We start from the raw sequence: 26543 nt of genomic DNA, 5'->3' as shown, positions 1-26543 counted from the left end.
TACAAATATATAATTTTGAGATAACTATGATTTTGCGTATAACCGTGATCTCTACGAACCACCCTCCAAGCAACTTATCGGTTAACTACCCAACAGCTCTTTTAGAGGTTTCTGTTAACTTTCTATGATTTTCTTAAGACACAAATGAAAATTTTAACTCCTTTTTTGTATTCTAATTTTCTCAATATATTGCAGATTCCGTAGTTGTGTTCCAAGCAATTTCCAAGCAATATATATCATAAGAATGAACGTATAATTCCATTGAAAAGTGTGGCAAACTCGTTTTTTGCGCAATTGTTTCGGTGTGTGGCAACTCTATGAAATAGAAGAAAGCGTTTGTAATTTTACTTGTGTATTACATGTTATTTGGCGTGATTCCGTGTTATTTTTTATTACAAAAGTTAAAAGATGATGAGTCGTAAAAGACGAGCTAGTTCTATTTCTAGTAAGCAGGATGAGGATCCCTTACAAATGGATGATTCAACCCCGGAGCAATCTCCAGTTCTACAAACTTCCGTACGCAAAAAACGTCGGCCAGACCCAAGTGAATTGTGCCAGCAGCTGTACGATTCAATACGAAGCATTAAAAAAGAAGATGGCGCTTCATTGTGCGACACATTTATACGTGCACCAAAAAGACGCCAGGAGCCCTCTTATTACGACATAGTAACGAATCCTATTGATTTACTGAAAATTCAACAGAAATTAAAGACAGATTCTTACGACGATATAGATGATTTGATGCAAGATTTCGAACTTCTGGTGAAGAATGCGAAAGCATTCTACAAGTCGGACACTGTTGAGCATCAGGATGCCCAATCACTTTGGCAGTATATTCTGATGAATAAACATAGAATATTGGATTCAAATGGTATCGTTGAAGATGAACCAAAAACGAAACGTCTCTGCCGCAATCCTAGACGGTTGACTGGATCCACCAGTAACAATGGTTCAGTCGAAGTAGATAACGAACCAACACGACTCGATGAGGATATAAATCCCTACGAAGAACTTTTTACCGTTGTTATGAACGCAGTGGACGCTACCATGAATGATCGACCGCTTCATCGGATGTTTCTTTTATTGCCTTCTAAAAAAATGTATCCTGATTATTATGATGTCATTGAACACCCAATAGATTTAAGATTAATAGCTACTAAAATTCAAATGAATGCTTATTCGAACCTTGTTGAAATGGAACGCGATCTTTTACAAATGACAAAGAATGCTTGTCAATTTAATGAGCCCGGTTCACAAATCTATAAGGATGCAAAAACTCTAAAACGTCTTTTCACGCAAAGACGCATGGAAATTGATAGTGGTAAAATTAAACCATCACGTCGCGTCAAAACTTTATCAAGTGCTGCAATTTCGGGTATGCTTTTTCCATTAACGTTAATCAATAAAATTTTTTAAATTTTTATATTACAGCTATGAAGGAAGAAGTTGATAGTTCTGATGATGAAGAAACAAGCAAAAAAGGTGAAGGACCGATGTGGGCACTTTTTGATCATTTATATAATGCACCTGGTTCTTCGGAGCATCCTGGAGCAACAGGTCCTCCATTGGGTACGTCATTATGGAAATTGCCGGTACGTCGTTTTCATCCAGAGTACTTTGAACTCATTAAATATCCGATATCAATGTGTCAAATACATACTAAACTGAAAAAAGGAGATTACGCAAACATCAGCGATCTTACCGCTGATCTCTGTCTTATGTTAGACAATGCAAAAAAAGCATTTCCATCAACTCATCGTACGCACAAGGATGCCGTGAAGATGTTAAAAATAATGAATACAAAGTTAGTTGAAGAGTCGTTGGAACCGGAAACTAGCGACATGGATGATGACGGTGATATTGATGGAGATGCGGAGGATACATTGTTAAACAATCGTGATACACCACGTGAAAAGAAAAAAGGGCGTCCGCGTATTAATTCTAATAATACAAGTGCGCCCAATACACCTATCAGTAATTCACCAAAGGCAAGTAGGATTCCGATAAACGCCGTCATAAAGAAAAAAATTTTGAGCATACAAAGGTATTTGGTTGATTTTACTATTGGAAATCGAAAGCCCATTGACTTGTTTATGGAGAAACCACCTAGAAAAATTTATCCCGACTACTATGACATTATACAAAATCCCATTGACATGAATACAATTGAACACAACATACGTTGTGATAAATATGCCACAGTAGAAGATGTAGTTGCAGATTATCGACTTATGTTTTCGAATTGTAGACAATATAATGAAGAGGGATCCACAATTTATGAAGATGCGAATAATTTGGAAAGAGCATTGAATGAAAAACTACGAGAATTCCCTGGTTTAGCAGACATTAAAAAACCGCCACAAAAATTGGGTAAACCCAGTGGTCGTAGAAAGACTGTTGTTGTTGATAAATTGTGGCAATTTTATGAGACCATACGAGAATATCAAGAACCAAAAGGCAAGCGACAACTGTCTTTAATATTTACAAAGCTTCCATCAAAAAATGAGTATCCAGATTACTATGACATTATTAAGGAACCAATCGATATGGAGCGTATAGCGCAAAAGTTAAAGCAAGCTAGTTACGAGAGCGTAGATGAGTTGGCGGCTGACTTTTTATTGATGCTTGAAAATGCTTGCAAGTATAATGAACCAGATTCACAGATATACAAGGACGCCCTTGTATTACAGCAATTGACACTCCAATTAAAACAAAGCTTAAGAAATGAGCAATCATCCACACCAGATGTATCACTAGCTGTACAAGAATTGTTTCTGAGTTTGTTTACTCAGTTATACAATCACCAAGATGAGGCAGGAAGATGCTATTCTGACTCTTTAGCTGAAGTGCCGGAGTATGATGAAATTGCTGATGGTAACGGTAAAATGAGTAAAATTCGAGGTATCTCTCTGGATTTGATAAAACGCCGTTTAGATAAGCTGACATATAAGCGGTTAGATGTTTTTCAAGAAGATATTTTTTCATGTCTCGAAAGAGCTCGACGTTTATCCCGAACGGATTCCGACGTATTCCAGGATTCAATTGAACTCCAGATGTTCTTCATTAAAAAGCGTGATGAATTGTGCAAAGATACATTCAGTTCACCAGCACTACTGTACACTGTAGAAAATTTACTTGCGGAGGTAGAAGTAATGCGTCAACAGAAAGTTGCACAAGAAGATCAAGACCAGGAAGACAAGGACGATTTGGATACGGCTGCAATGCAAGGTGAAAGTATGACCATAAATCAGAAAGTATTTTCGCCTGGAGACTTTGTGTACTTTCAACTACCGGAGAACAAAATTCCCAGCATTGCATACATTGAGCGCCTTTGGACAACAGCAGATAATGTGAAGTGGATGCATGGATCAGTTTTCTTGCGGCCACATGAAACATACCATGTTACAACCCGAAAATTTCTCGAAATGGAGGTATTTAAAAGCAGTGTTTCTCAGACGATTCCAATGGACAAGGTACTTGGCAAGTGTTATATAATGCACATCAAAGATTATATTAAAATGCGTCCAGAAGGTTATGCCGATAAGGATGTATTTGTTTGTGAATCAAGATATAATGGTCGCGCACGTTGTTTCAAGAAATTCAAAATATGGCCTTTTGTACGTGAGAACGATCCCGTTCGTTTTGTTCCCAGAGATGAGCCATTAGAGCTGAAACGAGTTATGTCGGTATTTAAAGAACGCATTGAGAAGCACAAAGGTGAATTGGAAGAGCTTAAGTTACAAGAAACATTGGTGGAAAAGGAAAAACCAAATGTAATATGCGATACTCTACCTATAAATTCGGAACCGAACAGTGTTTACTATCAGCAATTTAACACGATTTGCAGTGGTGCCGTTAAAATCGGTGATTTCGTATACGTGGCTACCCAAAGTGGAAAGCAGTCGATTGCACAAATTCATCAAATATGGGAAAGTGGTAGCAAATCATACTTCAAAGGACCCTGGCTCTTGACCCCAAGCGAGATAGTATCGCCATCAAATAAACAATACTATCGTCAAGAACTTTTATTGTCGACCGTTGAGGACATTAGTCCATTAATCGCCATTGTTGGGCGCTGTGCTGTTTTGGAATATATCGATTACATAAGTAGTCGTCCCACTGAGATTCCAGAGTGCGATGTCTACATTTGTGAGTCTGTTTACGACGAACTACGAAAATCATTACGTAAACTCAACACACCTGGCGGTTTACGGAAATTTCAACATAGTCCTGAAGTAACACAGGATGAGATATTTCATTTTAAAACTCATTTGAAGCCTATCAGAGATGTTAAGGGGGCTGAAGCTCAGGAAAACTTGGCTTTGATGGAAGACTCATTAGATGGTAATCCACCGTCGGTCAGTTCGGATATAGCGGCAATATCGTCGCCAGCTCCTTCGGTATCTTCCACACCGATATCGTCGAAAGTAAAGAATAAAACAACTAAAAAGAGTCTTACTGGTTATATTCTCTATTCAAGTGAAGTGCGTAAAGGTGAGTACATTTAATATAGCAAACTAATAATTCACTTAATTTTTACTTTTCGGAATTTTAGGAATTAGTCAGAGCAATCCAGATGCTTCGTTCGGTGATATTTCACGTATGGTGGGCACGGAATGGAAGAATTTACCAGCTAGCGTCAAACAGAGTTGGGAGGATCGTGCTTCACGCTTAAATGAGGAGTCAGCTGCCCGCCGGGAAATAGATGAAAGTTTGAATTGTGCAGGTGGTGCGGTAAGCGGTAGCCCAGGACCCAATGATCAGCAGAATGGTCATATATATGAATGTCTATGGGATAAATGTGATTATCAATTTGAAGATGCTGTCGACTGCATGGAACATTGTATTCAAGATGGCACTGGCCACATTCAACGAACTGCCATGCAAGGCAACGATACTGAATTCACTTGCTTATGGCGCGGATGTATACGCATGAAGAAAAACATGCAGGCGTTTCCGTCATTATTGCGTCTCATCAAGCATGTCCGGGAGGTACATTTAAGCAAGGGCGGTAAAATTCTACTTCCAAATGAACGAAGCAAAAATTTTGTGCCGAGAAAAAATCAAAAAACTACACAAGTTATTCAACTAAATACACAATCACATCAAGTACAACAAGCAGTTATGTCACCTCGAGGAGGCACCGTCAATGGAGTAGAGAATGGTGCGGCTTCGCAGTATCCAATGCAAGGTTTGGGACCACCGCCAGAACCAATGTTTGTAACGGTGCCACCAAGGCCTCAACGCGTTTTGCATTCCGAGGCATATATTAAATATATTGAAAATTTGCAAAATACTTCGAGTGCTCCACAGAAGCCTACATGGAAGACTGCAGTGAAGATGGCAACACCATCCAATGTTACCACTAAGCCGGGTACTGCATTACCCACCAACTGGTTGGGAAGATATGCTGAGGGAAATACTGAAGATGTTGTTACAGCACTGTGTCATTTACGCAATTTCATGATGGACGATGCACTACAGATTCAGCGTGGTTGCTACTAAGTACATTAACGTTACATATTGCTCATTAATATTTCCTCATTTGACTATAAAAACACCATTACCACTCAGATACACATATGTATATAATATTGTAATTATATATATATTTGAATATAGGCGATTAAGAAAATATTGTTCCCAATCACATTTGTGCACAAGTAGATTTCTTTCGCCTATTTTTGTAATCAGAATGCTTTTCATTTGTGTTTTATTCAACAAATCGCAATTTGACATATATAAATACATATATAGCATATTCATAAAAATTAACTTATACTATATATAGACATGGTTAGTACCTATTACACTTTGATATTGACAATTTCTGCTTATTCAAATCTTTACTATAACCGATATTTGCACATTGGTCAATATGTAATTTATACATACTCCGTATACCGTCAGCTAAGAACTCCAGAAATATTAATCTAATGAATGTATGACTTTCGCCAAGGCATCAAAATGTGACAATGAAATATATAATTATGTAAAGGAAAAGGCATCTTTGATTTCTATGTTTTATTTTTAGTATGATTAGATTTTAAATAAGTATGTACATCGGACACTAACAAAATAACAAGAGTCACAACTCGAAAAATGGTATATCTTATTTAAAAGCTTTACTCAAAAATTATTAATGTTCTAATTTAACAGAGAAATTAGGAAACATTTTTGAGTTAAGGCATCGAATAACATTGTGGTAATAAAAATTATTTCGTCGAAAGTAAACATTTCAGAAAAACAAATTGATTTTGAAAACTTTTCAGTTGTGAATCTTTTCTGTGTGTATGTACATATATAACATATGTATGTATATGAGTTAGACAGTATAATCGTAATTTTTTACAGCCGGTCTTAGCGACATAAATCTGCATGAATTAAGAGTACTTCGATTTACATGTAAAAGTAAATCGAAACGGTGAGTTAAAGGACGTTTGTAAAATGTTCCAGAAGTGTTTTGAGTGTATTTTATCATGAACACAAGCGTTTGATACAACATATTTGTATATGAGTTAGACAGTATAATCGTAATTCTTACAGCCGGTCTTTGCGACATAAATCTGCATGAATTAAGAGTACTTCGATTTACATGTAAAAGTAAATCGAAAAGGTGAGTTAAAGGACGTTTGTAAAATGTTCCAGAAGTGTTTTGAGTGTATTTTATCATGAACACAAGCGTTTGATACAAAACATTTTCTGAAGGTCGTGATTTTATCTAGAGATAGCATCTTTTATGGATGGATGGTTAATGATTTGAGTATGAATCGTTTGCAAAAACGAAGTTGAGTAGAGATCGCAAAAGAGATGCTTGACAACGTAGCTGAGAACGCTACATTAATTGATGGCATCATAACTGGTGACGAGATGTGGGTTTATGTAAGTTTAGCGACATTTATTAAACACTAAAGAAAGCTAAATAGTACTACATTATAGTACATAGTATGTTTGGTAAAATAAATGGACCCCCCTATTACGCAAAGTTTTGTTTATTGCACACCTACATATCTGTTTATGAGCTTGTGCAGATTTATATACAATTTCTTTACTCATTCCTAATTATTAGCTTTCTGTTTTGATTCCTCAATTTCTTCGCTGAGTTTTATATACAGGTATATGTACACTGTCTTTCGTGTTTCTATGACATCATGTTTTATATTGCCGCGCTTATCTAATATGCTTTTTTTTATTACCCTCGGTCCACTCAATTTATGTACATTGCTCTTAGAGATACAAGCACTCGCGTGCATTGCAATAACAATAACAGCTTGTGAAAAGAACCGGCTTCTGTTTTTGACTCTCATTTATGTGCATACATGTTTATACTTACCTACTTAAGTATATACATATGTACATCAAACAAAATTTAGTATATTTGTCTGAAAATACATACTGTATACCTAGCCATGTCGGCTTATTTGTCACCCGTACTGGATGAGGTGCGCGTTGTAGTTCCGAATAGCTACTTTATCGTCTCCGTGCTGCGTTCACTCAACCTCGCTGGTACAAAAGCTTACACAAGCGAAAAATTCGACAATTCGAAATATTTTCTAGTTCTAATAATGTGTTAGACATTCGCTTGTTTTTAGTAGTGCTTTGAGTATCGTGTGGAACGGTCTGAAAATAGACGTCCAGATCTAGATTCAGTGTAGTATATTAAGTTTAAAATTTATGCGTTCTAACTAAATATTATATTTGTTGGAATATTTCAAAAAATATATTTTTAAAATATATTCACTATTTTATACGTGCATATTATACACACTTACAAACATTCGTAACAGTGTGGCTACATATACATACCTGTAGGAATATCTAAATAACATATTGCACAAAAATGTCGGACGCGGCAAATGGTGAGTCAAAGTTCGGTTTCAAGGACAAGGAGAAGGCGGAGGAGACTTTGCAATTGTTAGAAAGTCATGATATGCAGTATCGGAAACTAACAGTGCGAGGATTACTGGGACGAGCAAAACGTGTCCTTACCAGTGAGTAATAATAACTTTATCTAAATGTGCTTACAACAAAAAATGTATGTATATATAAACATTTTATAAAATTTGTATAAAAAAATTAATTTCGTTATTGCTACAGTGACCAAGGCTGAGGAGAAGGTCAAGAATATCAATTCAGCAATAGAAGTCTTCGAGAAATGGCTGGAGGAGAATGGCGGCGGTGCTGCTAATAAAAACGCCAAAACCGACAAGGAAGACAAAGTCGAAACCGTACCTGGCTTAGGATTTAAGGACAAGGCAGCAGCGGAAGCCACACTAAGGTAATAGAGAGTGCTTAAATGAATGTGTAGTAGCTTACGAACTTTTAAACTCAAGTATAAAGTGTTGGGACAATGAGTGACCAATAGAAAATGGCATTAAACGTTAGGAAAGACAATCGGTTTATAATTATTGTATTATTGATTTGAATCGTTAATACATATCTCGTTAATGATCAAATACACATATGTATACATTTACATATATGTACATACATATAAATTTATAGATGTTTTATATGCACACTTTTATTTCTCCGATATTCATATATTAGTATTTTGCATTTTTGTTTGTTTGATTGTGCTACTAAACAAATTTACTAACATATGTATATGCTTTTGACAACGCAGTGTGGCTCTCTTACTGAGATCATCACAATAAATATAAATATAAACCATCCCTGTAGGAAAATTTTCTGTGAATTTGGAACATAATTGATATCATATTAAATTTATTTATTTGAAAACCAATTTCATTCAATTACAATAAGTCCAAAAACTTTTACTAACTTTAGTTAAAAATATATAAGAAGTAGAAGGGCGGAGTGAAGTCTAAAAAGTTGAATTTTAAATGTTTTTTATGCAATTACCTTAGTTTGTAGAATTATTTTTATGAAATTTCTCCCAAAAGCGTAATTTTTAATATTTTATGTTCGGCTTAAGTATTACCTTTAAATTGTTTGATGTTTTGTTAAAGGCATCCAGTTGGTTTTTATACGGTGGTTTTTTGGTTTTAAAATGATACCGACAAAATATTCGCTAGCTTAATAAATTATAATACAATAATATATATTTTTTATTAAAAGTTAAAATTTGTTGGTCAATCCGGTTTCGTTCACTCTTATTTCATTCACAGCGCATAACTCGGAGTTTTCCGTATCTCGAACTCTTGAATTGTCAATAGAAGTCAAATTTCTTACACATTTCCTTCCATAACTGGAAGTCTCTCTAACTCGATTTTTTTGAGGATTACGTTGATAGGAGTTAAGGAGGTTCAACTGTTTATATAAATTCGTATAGACATACAGAAGAGTATATCAGAGACGTCCATAATTTAATAGAATATTTCTACTTACACTTTCCAAAATAATTTTTTTTCGCTTGTAGACATTAAATTACACTTAAAATCTTTGCCATTTTCTTAACACAAAGTTAAAGCAAAATAAGAACTTCTATATTTAGTATAGTGTTCTTCTCTACTGGGTTATGTAGAGTATTATTTATTCCACGAAAACAAGTAAGCTTAAAGCTTCGTAGTAAAGGTAACATCAAAACCAAAATGAATATGTTTTTACATACATATGTATATACATACATACTTACACATACGCTACGAGTTAAATTACAGGGTTAGAAGCAAAAAATCATTATGGAGCTCGCACGGTGGATGATTGTGCTTAAAAATTAATAAGCATTTACATACATACATACATACATATGCAGTATAAACATCTATAAATGGCTATGGTCTATGAATACCGTTACAATAGTTAGATATATGTACATATGTCTTAGAAGAAGAGTTAAATAACATACTACTGAATATTTTTGTTTAGATGATACATTTGCTAGTTGCTAATAACATACCCAACTATGCCATATTTACTATTTTCGACATATTCGATTGCTTTACAAATTATTAACAAAGCTCTAACAATATGTTATGTTCAATTATATTGATTACTGATAATAATAATTGGGTACTAAATCGATTTCATATAAAAATATTACGTACACGCCGTGTTGGACGTGTTGTAAATTGCGTTAAAACGCAACTACGACATACTTTGTCATGGAAAAGCCTTATATTAAGTGAATATTAATTAATTCAATCGATTGTTTTTACTTTATCAAAGTGTACACGAATCCCCCTCAGACTGATGAGTAATTGCATTTCAAACAGTACCTGCTGTTCTGATAATGTGACAGCTGTAAAATACACATTCCGAAAAAACGGAAAATTCTCATATGCGAAAAATGACCTACGTACATATCTTTCTCAACAACTTTGCCAACACAACTAAGGGTCTAAAACCGATTTCGAGCCAGCGATTTTCCAGGCGAAGTTTAACTTTTAGTGATTGTAAAATTGTTTTTTTCGCATTATTTGAGGTATACTAATGAAACACTTACAACATTTTCCGTCGACCCGCTCTAATACATATGTATATACATATGTATATATGGCAAATATACAATAATTCATTCATACATTTAGTACTCACTTCATGACTCAAGCCTCAAATTGGACTATATTTTCACTACTATTTTCAAACTATTTGATAAATACTATACATACTTATACATATGTCGGTTTGTGTGCATTTGGTCAAGCACTTACATATGTTGATATCAATATACGCGCATTAACGGTTAATGTGTTTATTTCCTTATTATTAAGTCTTTCGGTATTTTTGCTATTTTTTGTTTGCCTTGAAGGTCGCCTGTGCGTGATGTCATAGCGCACGTTTAGTAATTGGCATGAGTCGCCATAAGGGCCGACGCTGTGTGGGAAGTTAAGAGAATATATTTAAATACAAATCAATTTGCACATTAATGAATAATTATAAATATGAGTGTGAGCGCAAAACTTAAAATATGAATGGACTTGTGTAGCATAAGTTGTTGTATGTTGGACTAAGTTGGGAATAAGCACGTATTTTTAGCGATTTTTCTAAGCACCATCAATCATAAATTATTGTTGTATTTTGTTTTAACAAATAATTTAGTTCGAAATTGAATGTGAGGAATGCGAGAATGTAAGAATTTCGTATATACAATGCGGTCTCGGAAAACAGTATCTATGTATTATTGAACAATTTTAGTTGCCCCACACTATGTTAAGGATATGTATCATACGTAGTCATCCATTGATACCAACTTTTTTATATTAACCAATCTAATATTTCCTATACAGAATAATACGCTTTTTATCCTTAATTTTTAGGATACTTCAAGATCGTGACCCTGATTATCAGAAATTGGCAATTAAAGGCTTAATTGGCAGTTCAAAGCGCGTGCTGTCCGGTACCAAAAATGAAGATAAAATCAAGTCTATTCAAGAAGGTGTCAAGATACTAGAAGATTTCTTAGAAAAGTTTGAAACAGAAAATTTGATTAAAAATAATCGAGCCTACCTCGCATACTCCATTATTGAACAGTTACCCGAAGCGAAAGATGAGCTAGCAGCAGAATTTGTTAAAGCCTATGGCGGACCCAAAGCCAAGGGCAATTACAAGCATCTACGCACTATGTACCCCGCAGATGATGACTCGACGTCATGGGATATTATACGCAATCGGAACATTGCGAAGTTAATGGAAAAATTGAAGGCTGAGGAAGCGAAATTATTTGATGCTGAAAGTGGTGAGCCGACAGAAATTCATCTCGAACTGATACATTGGGCTTACAGTCCACAGCCAGACAAAGTGAAGTCGTATTTGGAGAAAAGCTCCAAGAAAAAGGCTGAGAAACGTAAAGTTGAACGAAATGATAGCTCCAGCTCTGATGAAGATGATAGTGAGGACGATGACGAAGATAATGGTGAAACACCGGAAAAGAAGAAGAAGACGGAATAAGATACATCAGTTTTGTAATTTATAAAACCAATATTGAAAGCAAAACACACGAATTTGGTATACACAAATACATATACATGGATGATAATGCCAATATTTGCTAAGTAAATATGTGCTTATACATGTATGTATGTATGTACTAGATATTAATCACAAATATACAAAATTTCTGTACTTACTCTTCGAAAGTGTTGACACATACCTTTGTCCGTATGTAATTTACATATCTCATATTCATATATATACATACGGTGCATATTTTTGAACGTACAATACATATGAACAAAATTATTTCGAATGAAAAGTTTGATAAAATAAAGTTTAACTATCATATTCGGGTTTGATCCCGCAGATATTCTTTTATTCATTGTTATTCATACGTATAATCATGCCATACAATCTCCTAAAATACATACATACATTGCATCACACACACATATAGAGTGAATATGTATTCTGTACATATATTTGTTGTTTTAATATTTATAATTTTTAATATTTATGAATTGGACTGCTATAGAAAATACTATCACTATTGGCTATCGCACTAGCGGCGCTCAGCTGTGTCACAAGATTCCTTTCCCTTTCGCCATGACTGTGTTCCATTGTGTGATCCGCATTGAGAGATAAGTCATTTCTGCCCAACAAATTGCCATTGCCAATTGGATCTGGCATATTTTTTGAAGCCGTTAATGTTACAGCTGCTGCTGCGGCCGCCGCTGCTGCCGCTGTGGATAGGATATGTGTGTGGTGTTCACTTTTAGTTGAGGGCGGTGTGCCATTGGTCGCACTCGCCAAATGTCCGTAAGCCATATTAAAGAGAGCTTCTGGATCGCATACAAATCGATAGACATAACGTTCGCCATTTACCTTTTGCATAATACCTTTCTCATAATAGTAGCGCAGACTGCGCGACAGTTTGTCGTAATTCATGGCGGGCCGATTCTTTTGCAAGCCCCAACGTCGCGCCACCTCCTCTGGTTCGATGAGTTTAAACTCCATACCGCGTCCGGTCCAGGCAATGCAACTTGAGCTATTCGTTTGGTAAAAAAATGTTGTTCCTGAAGTAATTAAATAAATTTTTGAGAATTTACCTCGTGGTGGGTTCATCTAGTAAAGCCACTAGAAATTGCCACAACTGCAATGAGCCGCGTCGCTGGGACACTGTTTGGCTTGTCGAAATGGCATTATTGTAAAGTCCATTATATTTAATGTCTGCATCGGTTGATGAGACAGTGGTCGAGTCCACAGTGACTGGCCGCAGCGCGTACGTTGATGATATGGTCGAATTGTAGGGACTCTCGTATTTGAGATCGACATCCGTTGAACTCGTTGATGCCAAAGTTAACGATGCCGTTGGTGATAGTGAACCGTTACTGCGTAGTCCATACGAATTACTGTTTGTTGTACTGTAGGGGTGCTGGTGATACATGGTTGCCGCGCTGGTGGACAGGATGGATCCATGTCCGAATTTGAAAGCTGATGCGTGCGTAGATAAGTGTCCGGTATGTGGTTGATGCAACATGCTAGAGTGTACATGTGGGTGACTGGATGTGTGGGTGTGTGAATGTGTTGGCAGTGAATGTTGTGCAGCGGGATGCGCATGTGGATGCGGCTGTATATGCATATGAGATGGATGATGTGACAACTGCTGATGAGAATGGCCACTCAGATGTGTGGTAGTTGAATCGGGATGCTCCTCTTTAGTGCTGTGGTAGTGGTGACTCATGGGAATCATATTCGTTGTTGCAGCTGTTGTTGGATTGCTACAAAATGCCAGTACTGGTTCTGTTCGGAATAAATTTTTGTTATTTTTTAATAATTCTTTATGGTGGTTCATGAATTTATTTTCGAAACTTGAGAGTGCAAATCGAAAACTGCAATATATACTCCAAATAATCTTCATACTAGTAAGTTTCAAAAAATTTCAGAAACATTCTATAGATATACATCGATCTTAAAATATTTTTCATGTTATGGTATTTGCAACTTTAGAGACTTTTAGGGCCTAGATCATATACTAGGAATTTGATGGCTAAGTCGCGTCGGTTAAAGCATGGAAGATAATAACTTTTATATATATATATAATGTTTTTAAAAAAACAAAATTTAAATTATATAACAGTTGTATTGTTAAAAATGTGTACATATATTTGTCGAATACTGAACGAAGACAAGACCTTAACGTTTGTGCTATATACATTGTGACAAAAAAGTATCCGGAAATTGTAAATAAAAGTATTTAATTATTCTTCTTCTTCTTAATTGGCGTAGACACCGCTTACGCGATTATAGCCGAGTTAACAACAGCGCGCCAGTCGTTTCTTCTTTTCGCTACGTGGCGCCAATTGGATATTCCAAGCGAAGCCAGGTCCTTCTCCACTTGGTCCTTCCAACGGAGTGGAGGTCTTCCTCTTCCTCTGCTTCCCCCGGCGAGTACAGCGTCGAATACTTTCAGAGCTGGAGTGTTTTCGTCCATTCGGACAACATGACCTAGCCAGCGTAGCCGCTGTCTTTTAATTCGCTGAACTATGTCAATGTCGTCGTATATCTCGTACAGCTCATCGTTCCATCGAATGCGATATTCGCCGTGGCCAACGCGCAAAGGACCATAAATCTTTCGCAGAACTTTTCTCTCGAAAACTCGCAACGTCGACTCATCAGTTGTTGACATCGTCCAAGCCTCTGCACCATATAGCAGGACGGGAATTATGAGCGACTTATAGAGTTTGGCTTTTGTTCGTCAAGAGAGGACTTTACTTTTCAATAGCCTACTCAGTCCGAAGTAGCACCTGTTGGCAAGAGTTATCCTGCGTTGGATTTCCAGGCTGACATTGTTGGTGGTGTTAATACTGGTTCCTAAATAGACGAAATAATCTACAACTTCAAAGTTATGACTGTCAACAGTGACGTGAGTGCCAAGTCGCGAGTGCGACGACTGTTTGTTTGATGACAGAGATATTTCGTCTTGCCCTCGTTCACTGCCAGACTCATTTCTTTTGCTTCCTTGTCCAGTCTGGAGAAAGCAGAACTAACGGCGCGGGTGTTGAGGCCGATGATATCAATATCATCGGCATACGCCAGCAGTTGTACACTCTTATAAAAGATGGTACCTTCTCTATTTAGTTCTGCAGCTCGAACTATTTTCTCCAGAAGTAGGTTGAAAAAGTCACACGATAGGGAATTGCCTTGTCTGAAACCTCGTTTGGTATCGAACGGCTCGGAGAGGTCCTTCCCGATTCTGACGGAGCTTTTCGTGTTGCTCAGCGTCAGTTTACACAGCCGTATTAGTTTTGCGGGGATACCAAATTCAGACATCGCGGCATAGAGGCAGTTCCTTTTCGTGCTGTCGAAAGCAGCTTTGAAATCGACGAAGAGGTGGTGTGTGTCGAATCTCCTTTCACGGGTCTTTTCCAAGATTTGGCGCATGGTGAATATCTGGTCGGTTGTTGATTTTCCAGGTCTGAAGCCACACTGATAAGGTCCAATCAGTTTGTTGGCGCTGGGCTGTAATCTTTCACACAATACGCTCGATAGAACCTTATATCCGATGTTGAGGAGGCTAATTCCACGGTAGTTGGCGCAGATTGTGGTATCTCCTTTTTTATGGATTGGGCATAGCACACTTAAATTCCAATCGTTGGGCATGCTTTCGTCCGACCATATTTTACAAAGAAGCTGATGCATGCTCCTTATCAGTTCTTCGCCGCCTTGTTTGAATAGCTCGGCCGGCAATCCATCGGCCCCCGCCGCTTTGTTGTTCTTCAGGCGGGTAATTGCTATTCGAACTTCTTCATGATCGGGCAATGGAACGTTGGCTCCATCGTCGTCGATTGGGGAATCGGGTTCGCCTTCTCCTGGTGTTGTGCATTCACTGCCATTTAGCAGGCTGGAGAAGTGTTCCCTCCATAATTTAAATATGCTCTGGGCATCGGTGACTAGATCACCTTTGGGGGTTCTACAAGAGTATGCTCCGGTCTTGAAACCTTCTGTAAGCCGCCGCATTTTTTCGTGGAAGTTTCGAGCATTACCCCTGTCGGCCAGCTTATCAAGCTCTTCATACTCACGCATTTCGGCCTCTTTCTTTTTCTGTCTGCAAATGCGTCTCGCTTCCCTCTTCAACTTTCGGTATCTATCCCATCCTGCACGTGTTGTGGTCGATCGTAACGTTACGAGGTAGGCGGCCTGTTTTCTCTCCGCTGCGACGCGGCACTCCTCGTCGTACCAGTTGTTCTTTTGCACTTTTCGAAAACCAATGGTTTCGGATGCAGCTGTACGTAAGGAGTTTGAAATGCCGTCCCACAGTTCCCTTTATACCGAGTTGTTGATGAGTGCTCTCAGAGAGCAGGAGTGCCGAGTAGAAAATCGTTCGGCAGTCTGTTGTGATTGCAGCTTCTCGACGACGAACCTTCCTTGTGTTTGTTGACGTGCGTTTTTGCTGCACAGAGGCAGGTGCGGATCTTGACTGCAGCAAGGTAGTAGTCCGAGCGGATGTTAGAAGCTCGGAGGGCACGCACATCTAAAACACTAGAGACCTGTCTTCTGTCTATCACAACATGATCGATCTGGTTGGCAGTTTTTCGATCCGGAGACAGCCAGGTAGCTTGATGAATCTTTTTGTGCTGGAATCTAGTACTACAGATAACCATATTTCGGGCCCCGGCGAAGTCGATCAGCCTCAACCCATTTGGGGATGTTTCCTCGTGGTAGCTGAACTTACCGACCGTAGTGCCAAAGATACCTTCTTTGCCCACCTTGGCGTTTAAGTCGCCAAGCACGATTTTGACATCGTGGCGGGGGCATCTCTCATAAGTACGTTCCAAGCACTCATAAAGGGCATCTTTGGTCACATTGTCCTTCTCATCCGTCGGGGCGTGGGCGCAGATCAGCGATATGTTGAAGAACCTCGCTTTGATGCGGATTGTGGCTAGACGTTCATTCACCGGAGTGAATGATAGTACTCGGCGACGGAGTCTCTTTCCCACCACGAATCCCACTCCAAACTTGCGCTCCTTTGTATGGCCACTGTAGTAAATGCCACAAGGACCTACTCGTCTCTGTCCTTGTCCCGTCCATTGCATTTCTTGGACGGCGGTGATGTCAGCCTTTATTTTCACGAGGACATCAACCAGCTGGGCAGCGGCACCTTCCCAATTAAGGGACCGGACATTCCAGGTGCATGCCCTCAATTCGTAGTTCTTATTTCGTTTGCCATGGTCGTCATCAACCCCTGCATAGGGTTGTGCGCTGGGTTTGGGACCCGCCACGTAAAAAGCCTTCCCCAATGAAAAATGACAAACAGCATTTAATTATTCATCAATATTTATTTTGCCGCCTCTTTAAAGTAATCCCCACCAGATGTAATCACTTATGTTAACGATTTTTCCAGTCCACGAAACAGTTTTCATAAGCACTTTTTTGAATGGCCTTCAGCTTCTTCAGCGATTGTTGTTTTATATCTTCGGTCGACTGAATACAGGTTTCACGGAGCGACATTTTCAGATTGGGAAACAAGAAAAAATCACACGGAGCCAATTCTGGTCGATACGGTGGTTGATCGATGGTATTCAATTCCTTTTTGGCTTTAAATTCACGATCGTACTCTTGTTGTTCTTGAAATTCAGCTTTATCGGGACGAGACGAGTAAGAACGCGTTTCATACTCAAAATATCCACCAAAATCATTCGAACTCGCAAGAGATGTCGAGCTCTCTCTCTCTAACATTTGCCGACGATTTTCAAGCAACATATCCTTCACTTTTTTAATATTTTCATCAGTTGAAGAGGTCGAAGGTCGTCCAGAAGGAGGCATGTCTTCAACGATCTCTCGATCGTCTTTGAAGACTTTGTACCACTCGTAGGCTTATGTTGTTTATAAAACTAAATCACCGTAAGCCTTTTCCAACATTTGCAACGATTCCGCATTCGAAATTTTGTTATAAATACAAAATTTTAGACAAATTCTTTGTTCGATATTTTTATCCTTGTAAAAATCGCGGCGCACTACTGAGGTGTATCGACCGCTCATATTTGGCATAGTAATTAAGCACAGTCCTTTCAACTTAGCAAAATAAATTTTTTTTGAAATATCATTACCCTGGGAGTTTAATTACTATTGCCGGGTGCTTTTTTGTCCCAAAGTATTACCGGCCTGTGGCAAGTTTGAACAATGTTAAACCTCACTTTTAAATTGAAGTATGCCAGAAAAAGATAAAATTTTATTTTTCAGATATTCATTTTGAAATTAACATTCAAGCACTTTGGAAAGAGAAAAATTAAAAAAGAGGTAAAAGTCGCTGTGAGCCAAATGTGAATAATACAGTCCAATATGTCCTACGTACTCATTAGCCAATGGTGTTAACTAACTTACTCAATATCATATCACCCAAAATAATTTCGCCCAATTTGCGCGCCGTTTTCTGGCTTTAATGCCTTATGTGACCATTCCCATGAAAACTAAAAAAGTCCTTGTCTGGAAAACTTTTTGATTTGACAATAAAATATCACTAAACTTTGTATCCAAAGCTATAGTAAAATTTTCGAACAAATTGTACGGAACGGAGTCTGTAAAATATACATATCTGCCGTACAAGTTGATTGATCAAGTTCTTGTATGGAAAACTTTATTATTTGATAATATATCTTCATGAAGTTTGACATAGATTATTGCCCAAGCTTCAGATCGGTCCTACAACATGTAGCTGCGTTCAAACTGACCGATCAAAATCAAGACAAAGATCTTCATACACGATTTTTCCTTATTAAGTAACCTTATTTCAACCTGAAGGTATTGCATTTCAAACAACTAACAAAATGTTTTCCGTTGAATGCAAACCGAAGTTAACATTTTTTCTTTTGGGTAGCGTAAATTTTTGACCAATATTTTGGGAACAATTGGATGAATTATTTATTTAAGGCTAGTAATCTAATACAAAGATACAAGTCCTTTGCTTGTGGCGCAATCTTTCAGGTCGAAAAGATTTCAGTCAACAAGTCTGAGGAAGGAGATACTATATAAGCTTATCAGCTTGGTACACTACCCTAACTTATCTTAGCCACCACTTATTATGACAATATTGTTTAGATTATCTTAAAGTATGTACCGCAGCAATCATATTTAATTCAAAAAATTATAATCTACTACATACAAACATATATATAATTCAACTCCCGTGAAAATACAACAGGTATCTCGAGCAGACTGTAGTAAAACGCCTGTCATCGGTTATTATTCACCTCACTTCACATAAGTTTACAAACTTGTTTTTATTTTTCTTAATTGTTTTCCAACATTTAACCGTTATTAAGAGTATCTCCACTCCGTTCAATTCTCATTTAATGTGCTCTTAAATGTTCAATATGTTATAAATTTTCACCATACACACACACACACATACATATATATATATATGTACGTATAGCTTGGTCATAATGCAGCAGCTAATCACAGCAGCAATTTACACGTTTGAAATGACGTACAGATGGATGTCTATTAAAAATTCAAAGGATCCTTGGCTCGCCGTGCATAATCCATCAGCTACGTAATTTTGCATGGCAAAACAAAAATCTCTTCCACAAGAACAACAACATTGCATGGATACGAGCCAATATAAAACATTAAAACTGTTGGAATGGAAGAGTAGTATCATGAGTCCCTTGGGGGAGGGAAGCACTCATGTTCGCAGTTCACTATCCCTCTACAGAAAGAGGGTTGACGAAGGCTAGCATTAAAAAAACGAGCGCTTATGTTGATGTTAAAGGTGATGAGCGATTTTAAGGTTTGATGGAATATTGGTGGAAAACAACAATATTCAATTTGATGCGCATTTAATTAGTAAACAATATTTTGAGGTACCATATAGGTTTTAGAAACATATGTACATAGGTAGAGGTTTATTGGTTGGTTGTAGTTTTTGGCAATAACTTAACAAGTATATAGTACATGATGATTCGAGGAAAAAATAAAATTGTACGCCTTCAAAGAAATATTGATATTCCAGCGAGCGTGTTGACATTCCAATACGCCAGGTATATTGCTTATCAATTGGATTAGCGTTTCCGCGGCGGCAGTTGTTGCTCCCTTCATACATAAGTATGTACGTACGTACATTCATACATACTCGCATACAATCAATTTAAATATTTTCATTTGTGGTTGCACTTGAAAATCGTGCCGCGTATTTTTTATTAGAAACAAATTAAATAAAAACAAATCGAATTATAATCACAAGCGCTGCAACAACAGCAACTGCCGTTAAAGCATAAAGCCACTAGAACAGGTGGCTGAAATGTATGTGTGTCTGTGTTGCGGTGCATGCTGATGCTTGGTGGCTTCACAATATGCACATAATTTAAATAAATGAAACTCTCGGTTATAGTATGCCACCTGCGTAGCTGTCTACTGATTACTTACTTTTGTTACATTTATAAATGTTCTTTCATTCAACTTTATGGTATATATACTTATGTGTATGTGTGTATTCTAGTATTCGCTGTATTGGTAAGCAATATTTAAGCAGGATGGCTAAGGAGATATTTATGTAAATTCGATTTACTTGCTGGTTTCTTACCTGGGTCGTTCTTTTTAAGAATCGCTGCGGGTGATGATGATGGGAATCTTGAAGGGTGGCAGCATTTTGATGAAAATACGACACAACAACAACAACATGTACAGATTATTAACAAATATTGTGAAAAATTGAACAACAATAAAGCAAGTTGATTGGCGAAAGAAAGTAAAAGAATCAAAAAGTGCGGTTCATCGCGATTTTCCTGCGTTAGCTTTAAATAATGATTAAATAACTTGTTGGTTCCACTACTTGCTGTGCGCAGCCACTTTGATCTTAATCGCTAATGATATCTATGTTGTCATCAGAAAGTGTGGCAAATAACGTAAATAAGTATTAAAACATTTTCGCCAAATTTTAACTTACGAATAATACAGTTTCGCCAAGTATATATACAGACATATGTATGTACATATATTGTTTTGGGCTACATTTTATTTTATTTCTGGTGATTTTGACTTAACTCCCACTATTGCAGCTGGCTGCCTTTTCTTACCTGTAACAATAAGGATGTGTCACAGCGGGAATATCGAAAAAAGCTGTTGAGGATGTTCTTTCATGACGTGCTCCTTTGGCGCTTGCTGCAATAGACATTAAAGATCAGGAATTAAAAGAAAAAGCATAAATGCTATGATGTATGTGTACTTCAATGTGTGTGTATGTATTTTTACGTATAGAATTTTGTTTTGATATTGAAAGTGGTGCGTATGTGCCTTGAGGTTATTATAGTTAGGTAAACATATTTTACTATATGAGTGTTAATGTACATACTTACAAGTACCACAAATAAATAATATGTTTTTTGTAGAGAAATACACATTTAACATAAAAAATGCTTTTGTGCAACAAAATTGGTTAATATTAACACACCACAGGGAATATTGCAATTCATTACCTACAATTGGCGAATGCAAAGAGTGTTTTTTGTTGATGTTTTGTGTCTTAAAGGAACTTGGGCATCACACCGGTCAACGGTTGGCATCGAAAGGAAAATGTTTTGCAAGTTTTTCTAGCCATGTTATTTTGGTATAAACTATTTTTAAATCGAATAAGGGTAAGTAATAAGGAAAAATATATACACCCAACTCTTTTTTACCCGGTTTCTTTTTACACGGATTTGAAGTTACACGGTTGAAAAAAAAATGTTTTTGAAACAATTGTTTAATCTAGTACGGTTTCAGAATCACTGTCTTGTAATTATGTTTGTTTTTACCACACTTAGCACCATTACTGAAATAAACATATGTATGTACATAGTAGTAACTGGGAATACCCCTTATTCAATAACTCTACTTACACATTTTGTTCTCATGATATTTACATTGCGGAAATGGATATCTCCAGCGATGATACCGACTTTAGTCCAGTTCGTCGCAAACAATCAAGTAGCGACGAGTAATTATGTAGCTGTGTAAATATTTTTTCTTTATTTCTATTCTAATTTTTTTGTTCTTAATTCTGGATTAACAGATTTGTTTTGTTTTTTGCTTAATCTACCAATTTTTCACCTGTATGAATTATGTATTTTAAGTTTTAATGCTCAATAAAATGCCATATGAACATACAATTTTTATGCATATCTGAAAATTTATAATTTTCAACATTTCTTACACGATTTTTCGAAGTAAATATAGTTCTTTATTTCATCTTACACGGTTTTCAAATGACATGGAACGTATCCCCCATTTTACTATAGGAAACGCCTCTTTTTTTACACGGATTTCTGAGGAACGTATCTACCGTGTAAAAAAAGAGTTTGGTGTATATATTTTTTTGTTTAAGAAGATCTTTATCTAGATGTTATCGGTCAATTTGAATTGCAGCTGTATGCTTTAGTGATCTGAACAATCTTCTCGGAATTATGACCTTGATGACTTTTTGATATGCGTGCAAGACAAAATTGAATAAATATTAGGATATCTGATGAAACTAGGTATAAATGTTCCTTGGCAAAAAAGTAAGAAGTAAGGCGGATTTCGTAGTAGGGCGTAATCGGACCACTACCACGCCCACAAAGCGCCATTAATTGAAAACGTATAAAAAGCCATACCTGGGGGCTAAGTGGGCGAGGCCCCATCCTCTATTTCGTTTAATGTATATGTACTATATGTATATCCTAACTTTAACTACAATAACCAAATTTGCTTACGACAAATCCCTTTAGCGCCCCTGCCCACACTGTAAACTGGATGAAATCGGAAGACAACCCTGTTCACATTCCATATAACGATACTGTTAAAAACTACTGAAAATGCGAGACATCAATGACAAAAAAGGCCACAGATAATGAACCAAAAACAATAACTAAATATGCCGCCCAATTTTAGGTGAAATCACAAATTTCGGCCTGCCTGTCCGATTTCGACTAAATTTAGTTCGTGATATTCTTCTCACATTCAATTTTACATTAAATCTGATTCTTTCACTTTCCTGTACACAAATCAAGAAGCAATTAGTATAACGGGTTAAAACGAATAATACCTTTGGCGTATGCCACCTTATGACGAAAAAATTTCCTAATCCAATCAAAACTGTTCAAGCGCCTAGGTATCGAATATGTGGACTCCAGCATCTATAGTTAACTTTTGTACGAAAAAAGTTTATGGGATATACAATTGAAATACATTGAGTATCTTTTTGATGATACAATTTCTGTGTGCCCAAAATGGGTTGAGTTGAGTCAATACTTCCCTAAGCCCCACATACCTAACATAAAGATTTTCGAACTTCCGGGGGACTTTATACCATCACATACATCAGCTACCGTTTGAATTATCTCAATGAAAATGAAGGAGCGTGTTTTACTCATAACAGTGTATCTTTGTGACCCATAAAACTAATATCAAAAATTTCGTACATCCGGCCTCTTTACCTGCAATATTATAATATGTTCTGTTGCACCCGAACTTAGACCTTCCTTACTTGTTTTGAAGCAAATTTTATTATGAAACCCTCATTCTCTCCTCTATTTGCAAAAAAACTGCGTCACAAACTTCTTTTGAGGGGAATTTTTCATCAGCCAAAGAAAGGAATGATCACCATACACACGAACAAGTAGTAATCACTTGGCGCAAGGACCATTCTATAAGCTAGAGATATATATGTTCTTCCCAAATAAGCCCCCGTAGCTTATAGGAAATCGCTATCGATATCTCTGATATTGAACTGATGGAACATAAGGCCTCTTTTATTGGCTTAAGTTTGTTGCTTTTGTGCAATCGCTTTCTTGATACTTTTGTCACAAGCAATCCTGCGTTGGATTCATCGATTTTGCTGGGAAGTATTCGAACTTCTTTTTCTGTCCGGTTTTATTTAAATGATTCGGAACAGTTTTTTGTGCAATGGTTAGCCACTGCAATTGACTTTCCAGAGCATAGTGTATCTTTGCCATCAACATTTCCGGAACGGAACCGGCACACTAAAATTTCTTGGCATTTTGGCCTTTATCGAGAAAAGCCATATAGTGATAGCGTTTATTACAAAACGAGACACAGATTACTAAAGCTATCTATTGGGAAAATATAAGATTTATTTTAACTAGACTTCGCATTTTATATATGTTGTATGTTATTTTTTTCAATAATACTATACTAATAATATGACTAAGCTTATTATACAATTGTTTGTTGAGTATCTTCTATTGTTTCTAAATATTTAAATAATTCTGCATTATTCCTCCAATTCACTTATATGTATAATGCTTTTATATGTATACGCTTACCATTATGAGCACATAAAATTACATACACCCACACTAAATACTTAGTTTGTTCTTGAATTTATTAAATTTTAAAAGCATCACCATCACGCACCTTCGGGCAACGCAAGCAAAGTGCTAAGACACTTTGAAGGGTGGAAAAATATTTATTTAACAAACAAACCAAAACACGATTATAAAACTTATGCACACAGCAACAACAAACAAATGTAGCAAAAGTTAAATAAAATAAAGATTTGATACATAAACATATTAAAAAATATATTTACCAAAAAAACAACGGGCTACTAATATGATTTTTTAATAAACAAGAACTGCATTTTATGTGTGGAAAAATTTGTTAGCAAATAAGTCAGAGAATATACAATGGTGTATTTTGTTCATCCTCTAGTTCACATTTGATTACATATCCTTCTTTGAAATAATTTATACATATGTGTTTATGTACATATGTATTTGTGTTGTTGTACTTGCCTGACGGCGATGTTGTTGTTGCGTGTACGCGGGCACTAAGGTATTCTTCGGTGGAGCTATCGAGTCCAAATTTCCCAATCGATGTCGGACTTGCTGGCGCTGACGCAGTCGCCGAAACGGATGTGGTGGCCGAGACGACTGGCGGTGTATACATCACCAAATCTTCGCTCATTTGCTGATGGTGATGGTGATGGTGATGATGATGATGTGGATGCGGATGCGGATGCGAATGGGCGTGCACATGGGCGTGTGCATACCAGTGCTCTCTGCTCAAATCAGCTTCGGTATTCACACAACGAGTATATTTGCAGAATTTTTAGAATTTAAAAGGTATAAAATAATTTATATTTAAATGAGATTTTTTTAGGTTTAGTGGCTAGTTTAATATCTGGCAAATCATCGTTTGATGGAGTCCTAACGACTTCAGTTATGAAACCTACCATTACTGGCCGCTGCCGCTGCTACCGTGGGAAGTGGTGTTGTAATAGATAGCGTCGGTGCCAACGACTGCATTTGCACCGGCGGCAAAGGAAACGTTAGGCAGCAGGGTGATTTGTACGTGGTGCTAGGCATCTCGACATTTTGGTCGGCCTCCATTGGTGAGTGTGCCGATTCAGTGCACTCTTCTTGCTCTGCTCTGTTTGCTGTATTTCTGTTATGATTGTTACTGTTTGAGTGCGAGTACGTCGATTTTGTCATACCGTGAATTCTTGTTGTAGTAAGTGGTGCGGGAGTCACAGCCGTCGAAGATATCTCATTGCTGATGCTTGCGACTGCATCGTTATTTGTTCGTGAATATGCTTCGCTATCGACTACATCCTCTAATTGCAAATTCTCGAGCATACCAACGTTCGAAGCATAGTTTGTCTAAAATTTGAAAGGAGCATAAATAAAAATATTTACAGTTATAATTATATATATGTGAATATATGTATGTGGATATGAAAATTCAATATGTCTATCTGTGGCAATCAGGCGCAACAGTGCCATCGAAAGGAAGTTCATAAAATTGCAGGCGAAATGGCTCAGATCAATATTGTGTACAGGAAAATAATTGAGGAAGTTAGGCAATCCGCAGCAGGAAATTGTGCTAACTCACTGAGCGTCATGATGAGGAAGTTATTGCTTATAGTGTCACTAAAATAAAGGTAAATACCTTTATTTTAATGTATACAGAAGTGTATGTGTAGAAGCTTCCCCATTAAAAAAAAAATAATAAGGGTATAAAATGTGCATTTGGAATTTGCATGAAAAATTGAAAATTAAAATTGTGTGATGGGTTGAAAAGCTCTTATCGTTTTAAAGAAACCCTCTTTTTCTTTTATATTCTATTTTACTATTTATTAAAGTTTCTATCGAGAGTGGCATACGCGCAGTATACACTATGGGCAGAGCTTCGCATACTTAAATATTCAACTCGTCTGATATATCGATCAACTTCATTTTGCGGTCATCTCTTTGTAGATTTTTTTTTAATTTTCATCCGCAACAAGGTCCTTGAGACGTCTATTACCTCCGAGGCTCATATTGTCTTGAATTTAGTGGAGTATACCTAGATAGCACTCATCAAGTAAATTTTTGTAATGTTTTTTACTAAAAACTTAATGTTAATTAAGAAACTAAATATGTTGTTGTCTATTTTTTTTAAATACGTCAACTTGTCACGAATTTCATAGGAAGAATGCAAATCTTTGATCCTGTAACATAATATAAGGTAATTTTGTTGTTTTTCATAAGACTGGATGGAATTCGAATTATTTATAGGTTTGATTAATATTCTCATGACGCATTCCCCGAAGTGGATTTTTCAGTTTTGAAAACAGCAAAAAGTCACAGCCAGCCAAACCTGGCGAAGTCGATTACAATCATGCTATCTAGAATGTGGAGTCGCATTCATGTCTTTTGGCATGAGTCTAACATTGACACGCTTTA

At 36.8% G+C, this 26543-nt stretch overlaps 3 protein-coding genes across 3 annotated transcripts in view; 2 read left to right on the top strand and 1 right to left on the bottom strand.

The window, feature by feature from the left end:
* Positions 1-346: 346 nt before the first annotated feature.
* Positions 347-6007, top strand: LOC120772457 (protein polybromo-1). The gene is made up of 3 exons (XM_040101084.1): positions 347-1375; positions 1432-4494; positions 4556-6007. The coding sequence occupies exons 1-3, from the start codon at positions 409-411 to the stop codon at positions 5503-5505; spliced, it is 4980 nt and encodes a 1659-aa protein (XP_039957018.1). The 5' UTR covers positions 347-408; the 3' UTR covers positions 5506-6007.
* Positions 6008-7466: 1459 nt separating this feature from the next.
* Positions 7467-12213, top strand: LOC120782286. Its single transcript, XM_040114489.1, has 3 exons — positions 7467-7991; positions 8098-8278; positions 11223-12213. The coding sequence occupies exons 1-3, from the start codon at positions 7841-7843 to the stop codon at positions 11851-11853; spliced, it is 963 nt and encodes a 320-aa protein (XP_039970423.1). The 5' UTR covers positions 7467-7840; the 3' UTR covers positions 11854-12213.
* A 132-nt stretch (positions 12214-12345) lies between these two features.
* LOC120775694 (ETV5-related protein Ets96B) overlaps positions 12346-26543 on the bottom strand; it is a 30330-nt gene continuing 16132 nt past the window's right edge. The window contains exons 2-7 of the mRNA XM_040106042.1: positions 25052-25478; positions 24612-24890; positions 20916-21000; positions 20423-20469; positions 12948-13641; positions 12346-12886 (exon numbers count right to left, since the gene is read on the bottom strand). Of these exons, the coding sequence (XP_039961976.1) occupies positions 12346-12886; positions 12948-13641; positions 20423-20469; positions 20916-21000; positions 24612-24890; positions 25052-25478 (2073 nt within the window). The remainder of the gene's footprint in view (positions 12887-12947; positions 13642-20422; positions 20470-20915; positions 21001-24611; positions 24891-25051; positions 25479-26543) is intronic.

Source organism: Bactrocera tryoni, chromosome 1 (assembly GCF_016617805.1).
Source record: "Bactrocera tryoni isolate S06 chromosome 1, CSIRO_BtryS06_freeze2, whole genome shotgun sequence".
NCBI classification, from domain to species: Eukaryota; Metazoa; Arthropoda; class Insecta; order Diptera; family Tephritidae; genus Bactrocera; species Bactrocera tryoni.
Note: the sequence above shows the minus strand (reverse complement) of the source record. Positions and strands in the feature narration are given on the sequence as shown.

Coding starts and splice junctions, on each gene's coding strand:
- LOC120772457 (XM_040101084.1), top strand. CDS start 409: ATGATGAGTCGTAAAAGACGAGCTAGTTCTATTTCTAGTAAGCAGGAT. Junction 1,376..1,431: donor ATCAAGTGCTGCAATTTCGG/GTATGCTTTTTC, acceptor TTTATATTACAG/CTATGAAGGAAGAAGTTGAT. Junction 4,495..4,555: donor TTCAAGTGAAGTGCGTAAAG/GTGAGTACATTT, acceptor TCGGAATTTTAG/GAATTAGTCAGAGCAATCCA.
- LOC120782286 (XM_040114489.1), top strand. CDS start 7,841: ATGTCGGACGCGGCAAATGGTGAGTCAAAGTTCGGTTTCAAGGACAAG. Junction 7,992..8,097: donor AGCAAAACGTGTCCTTACCA/GTGAGTAATAAT, acceptor TTATTGCTACAG/TGACCAAGGCTGAGGAGAAG. Junction 8,279..11,222: donor GCAGCGGAAGCCACACTAAG/GTAATAGAGAGT, acceptor CTTAATTTTTAG/GATACTTCAAGATCGTGACC.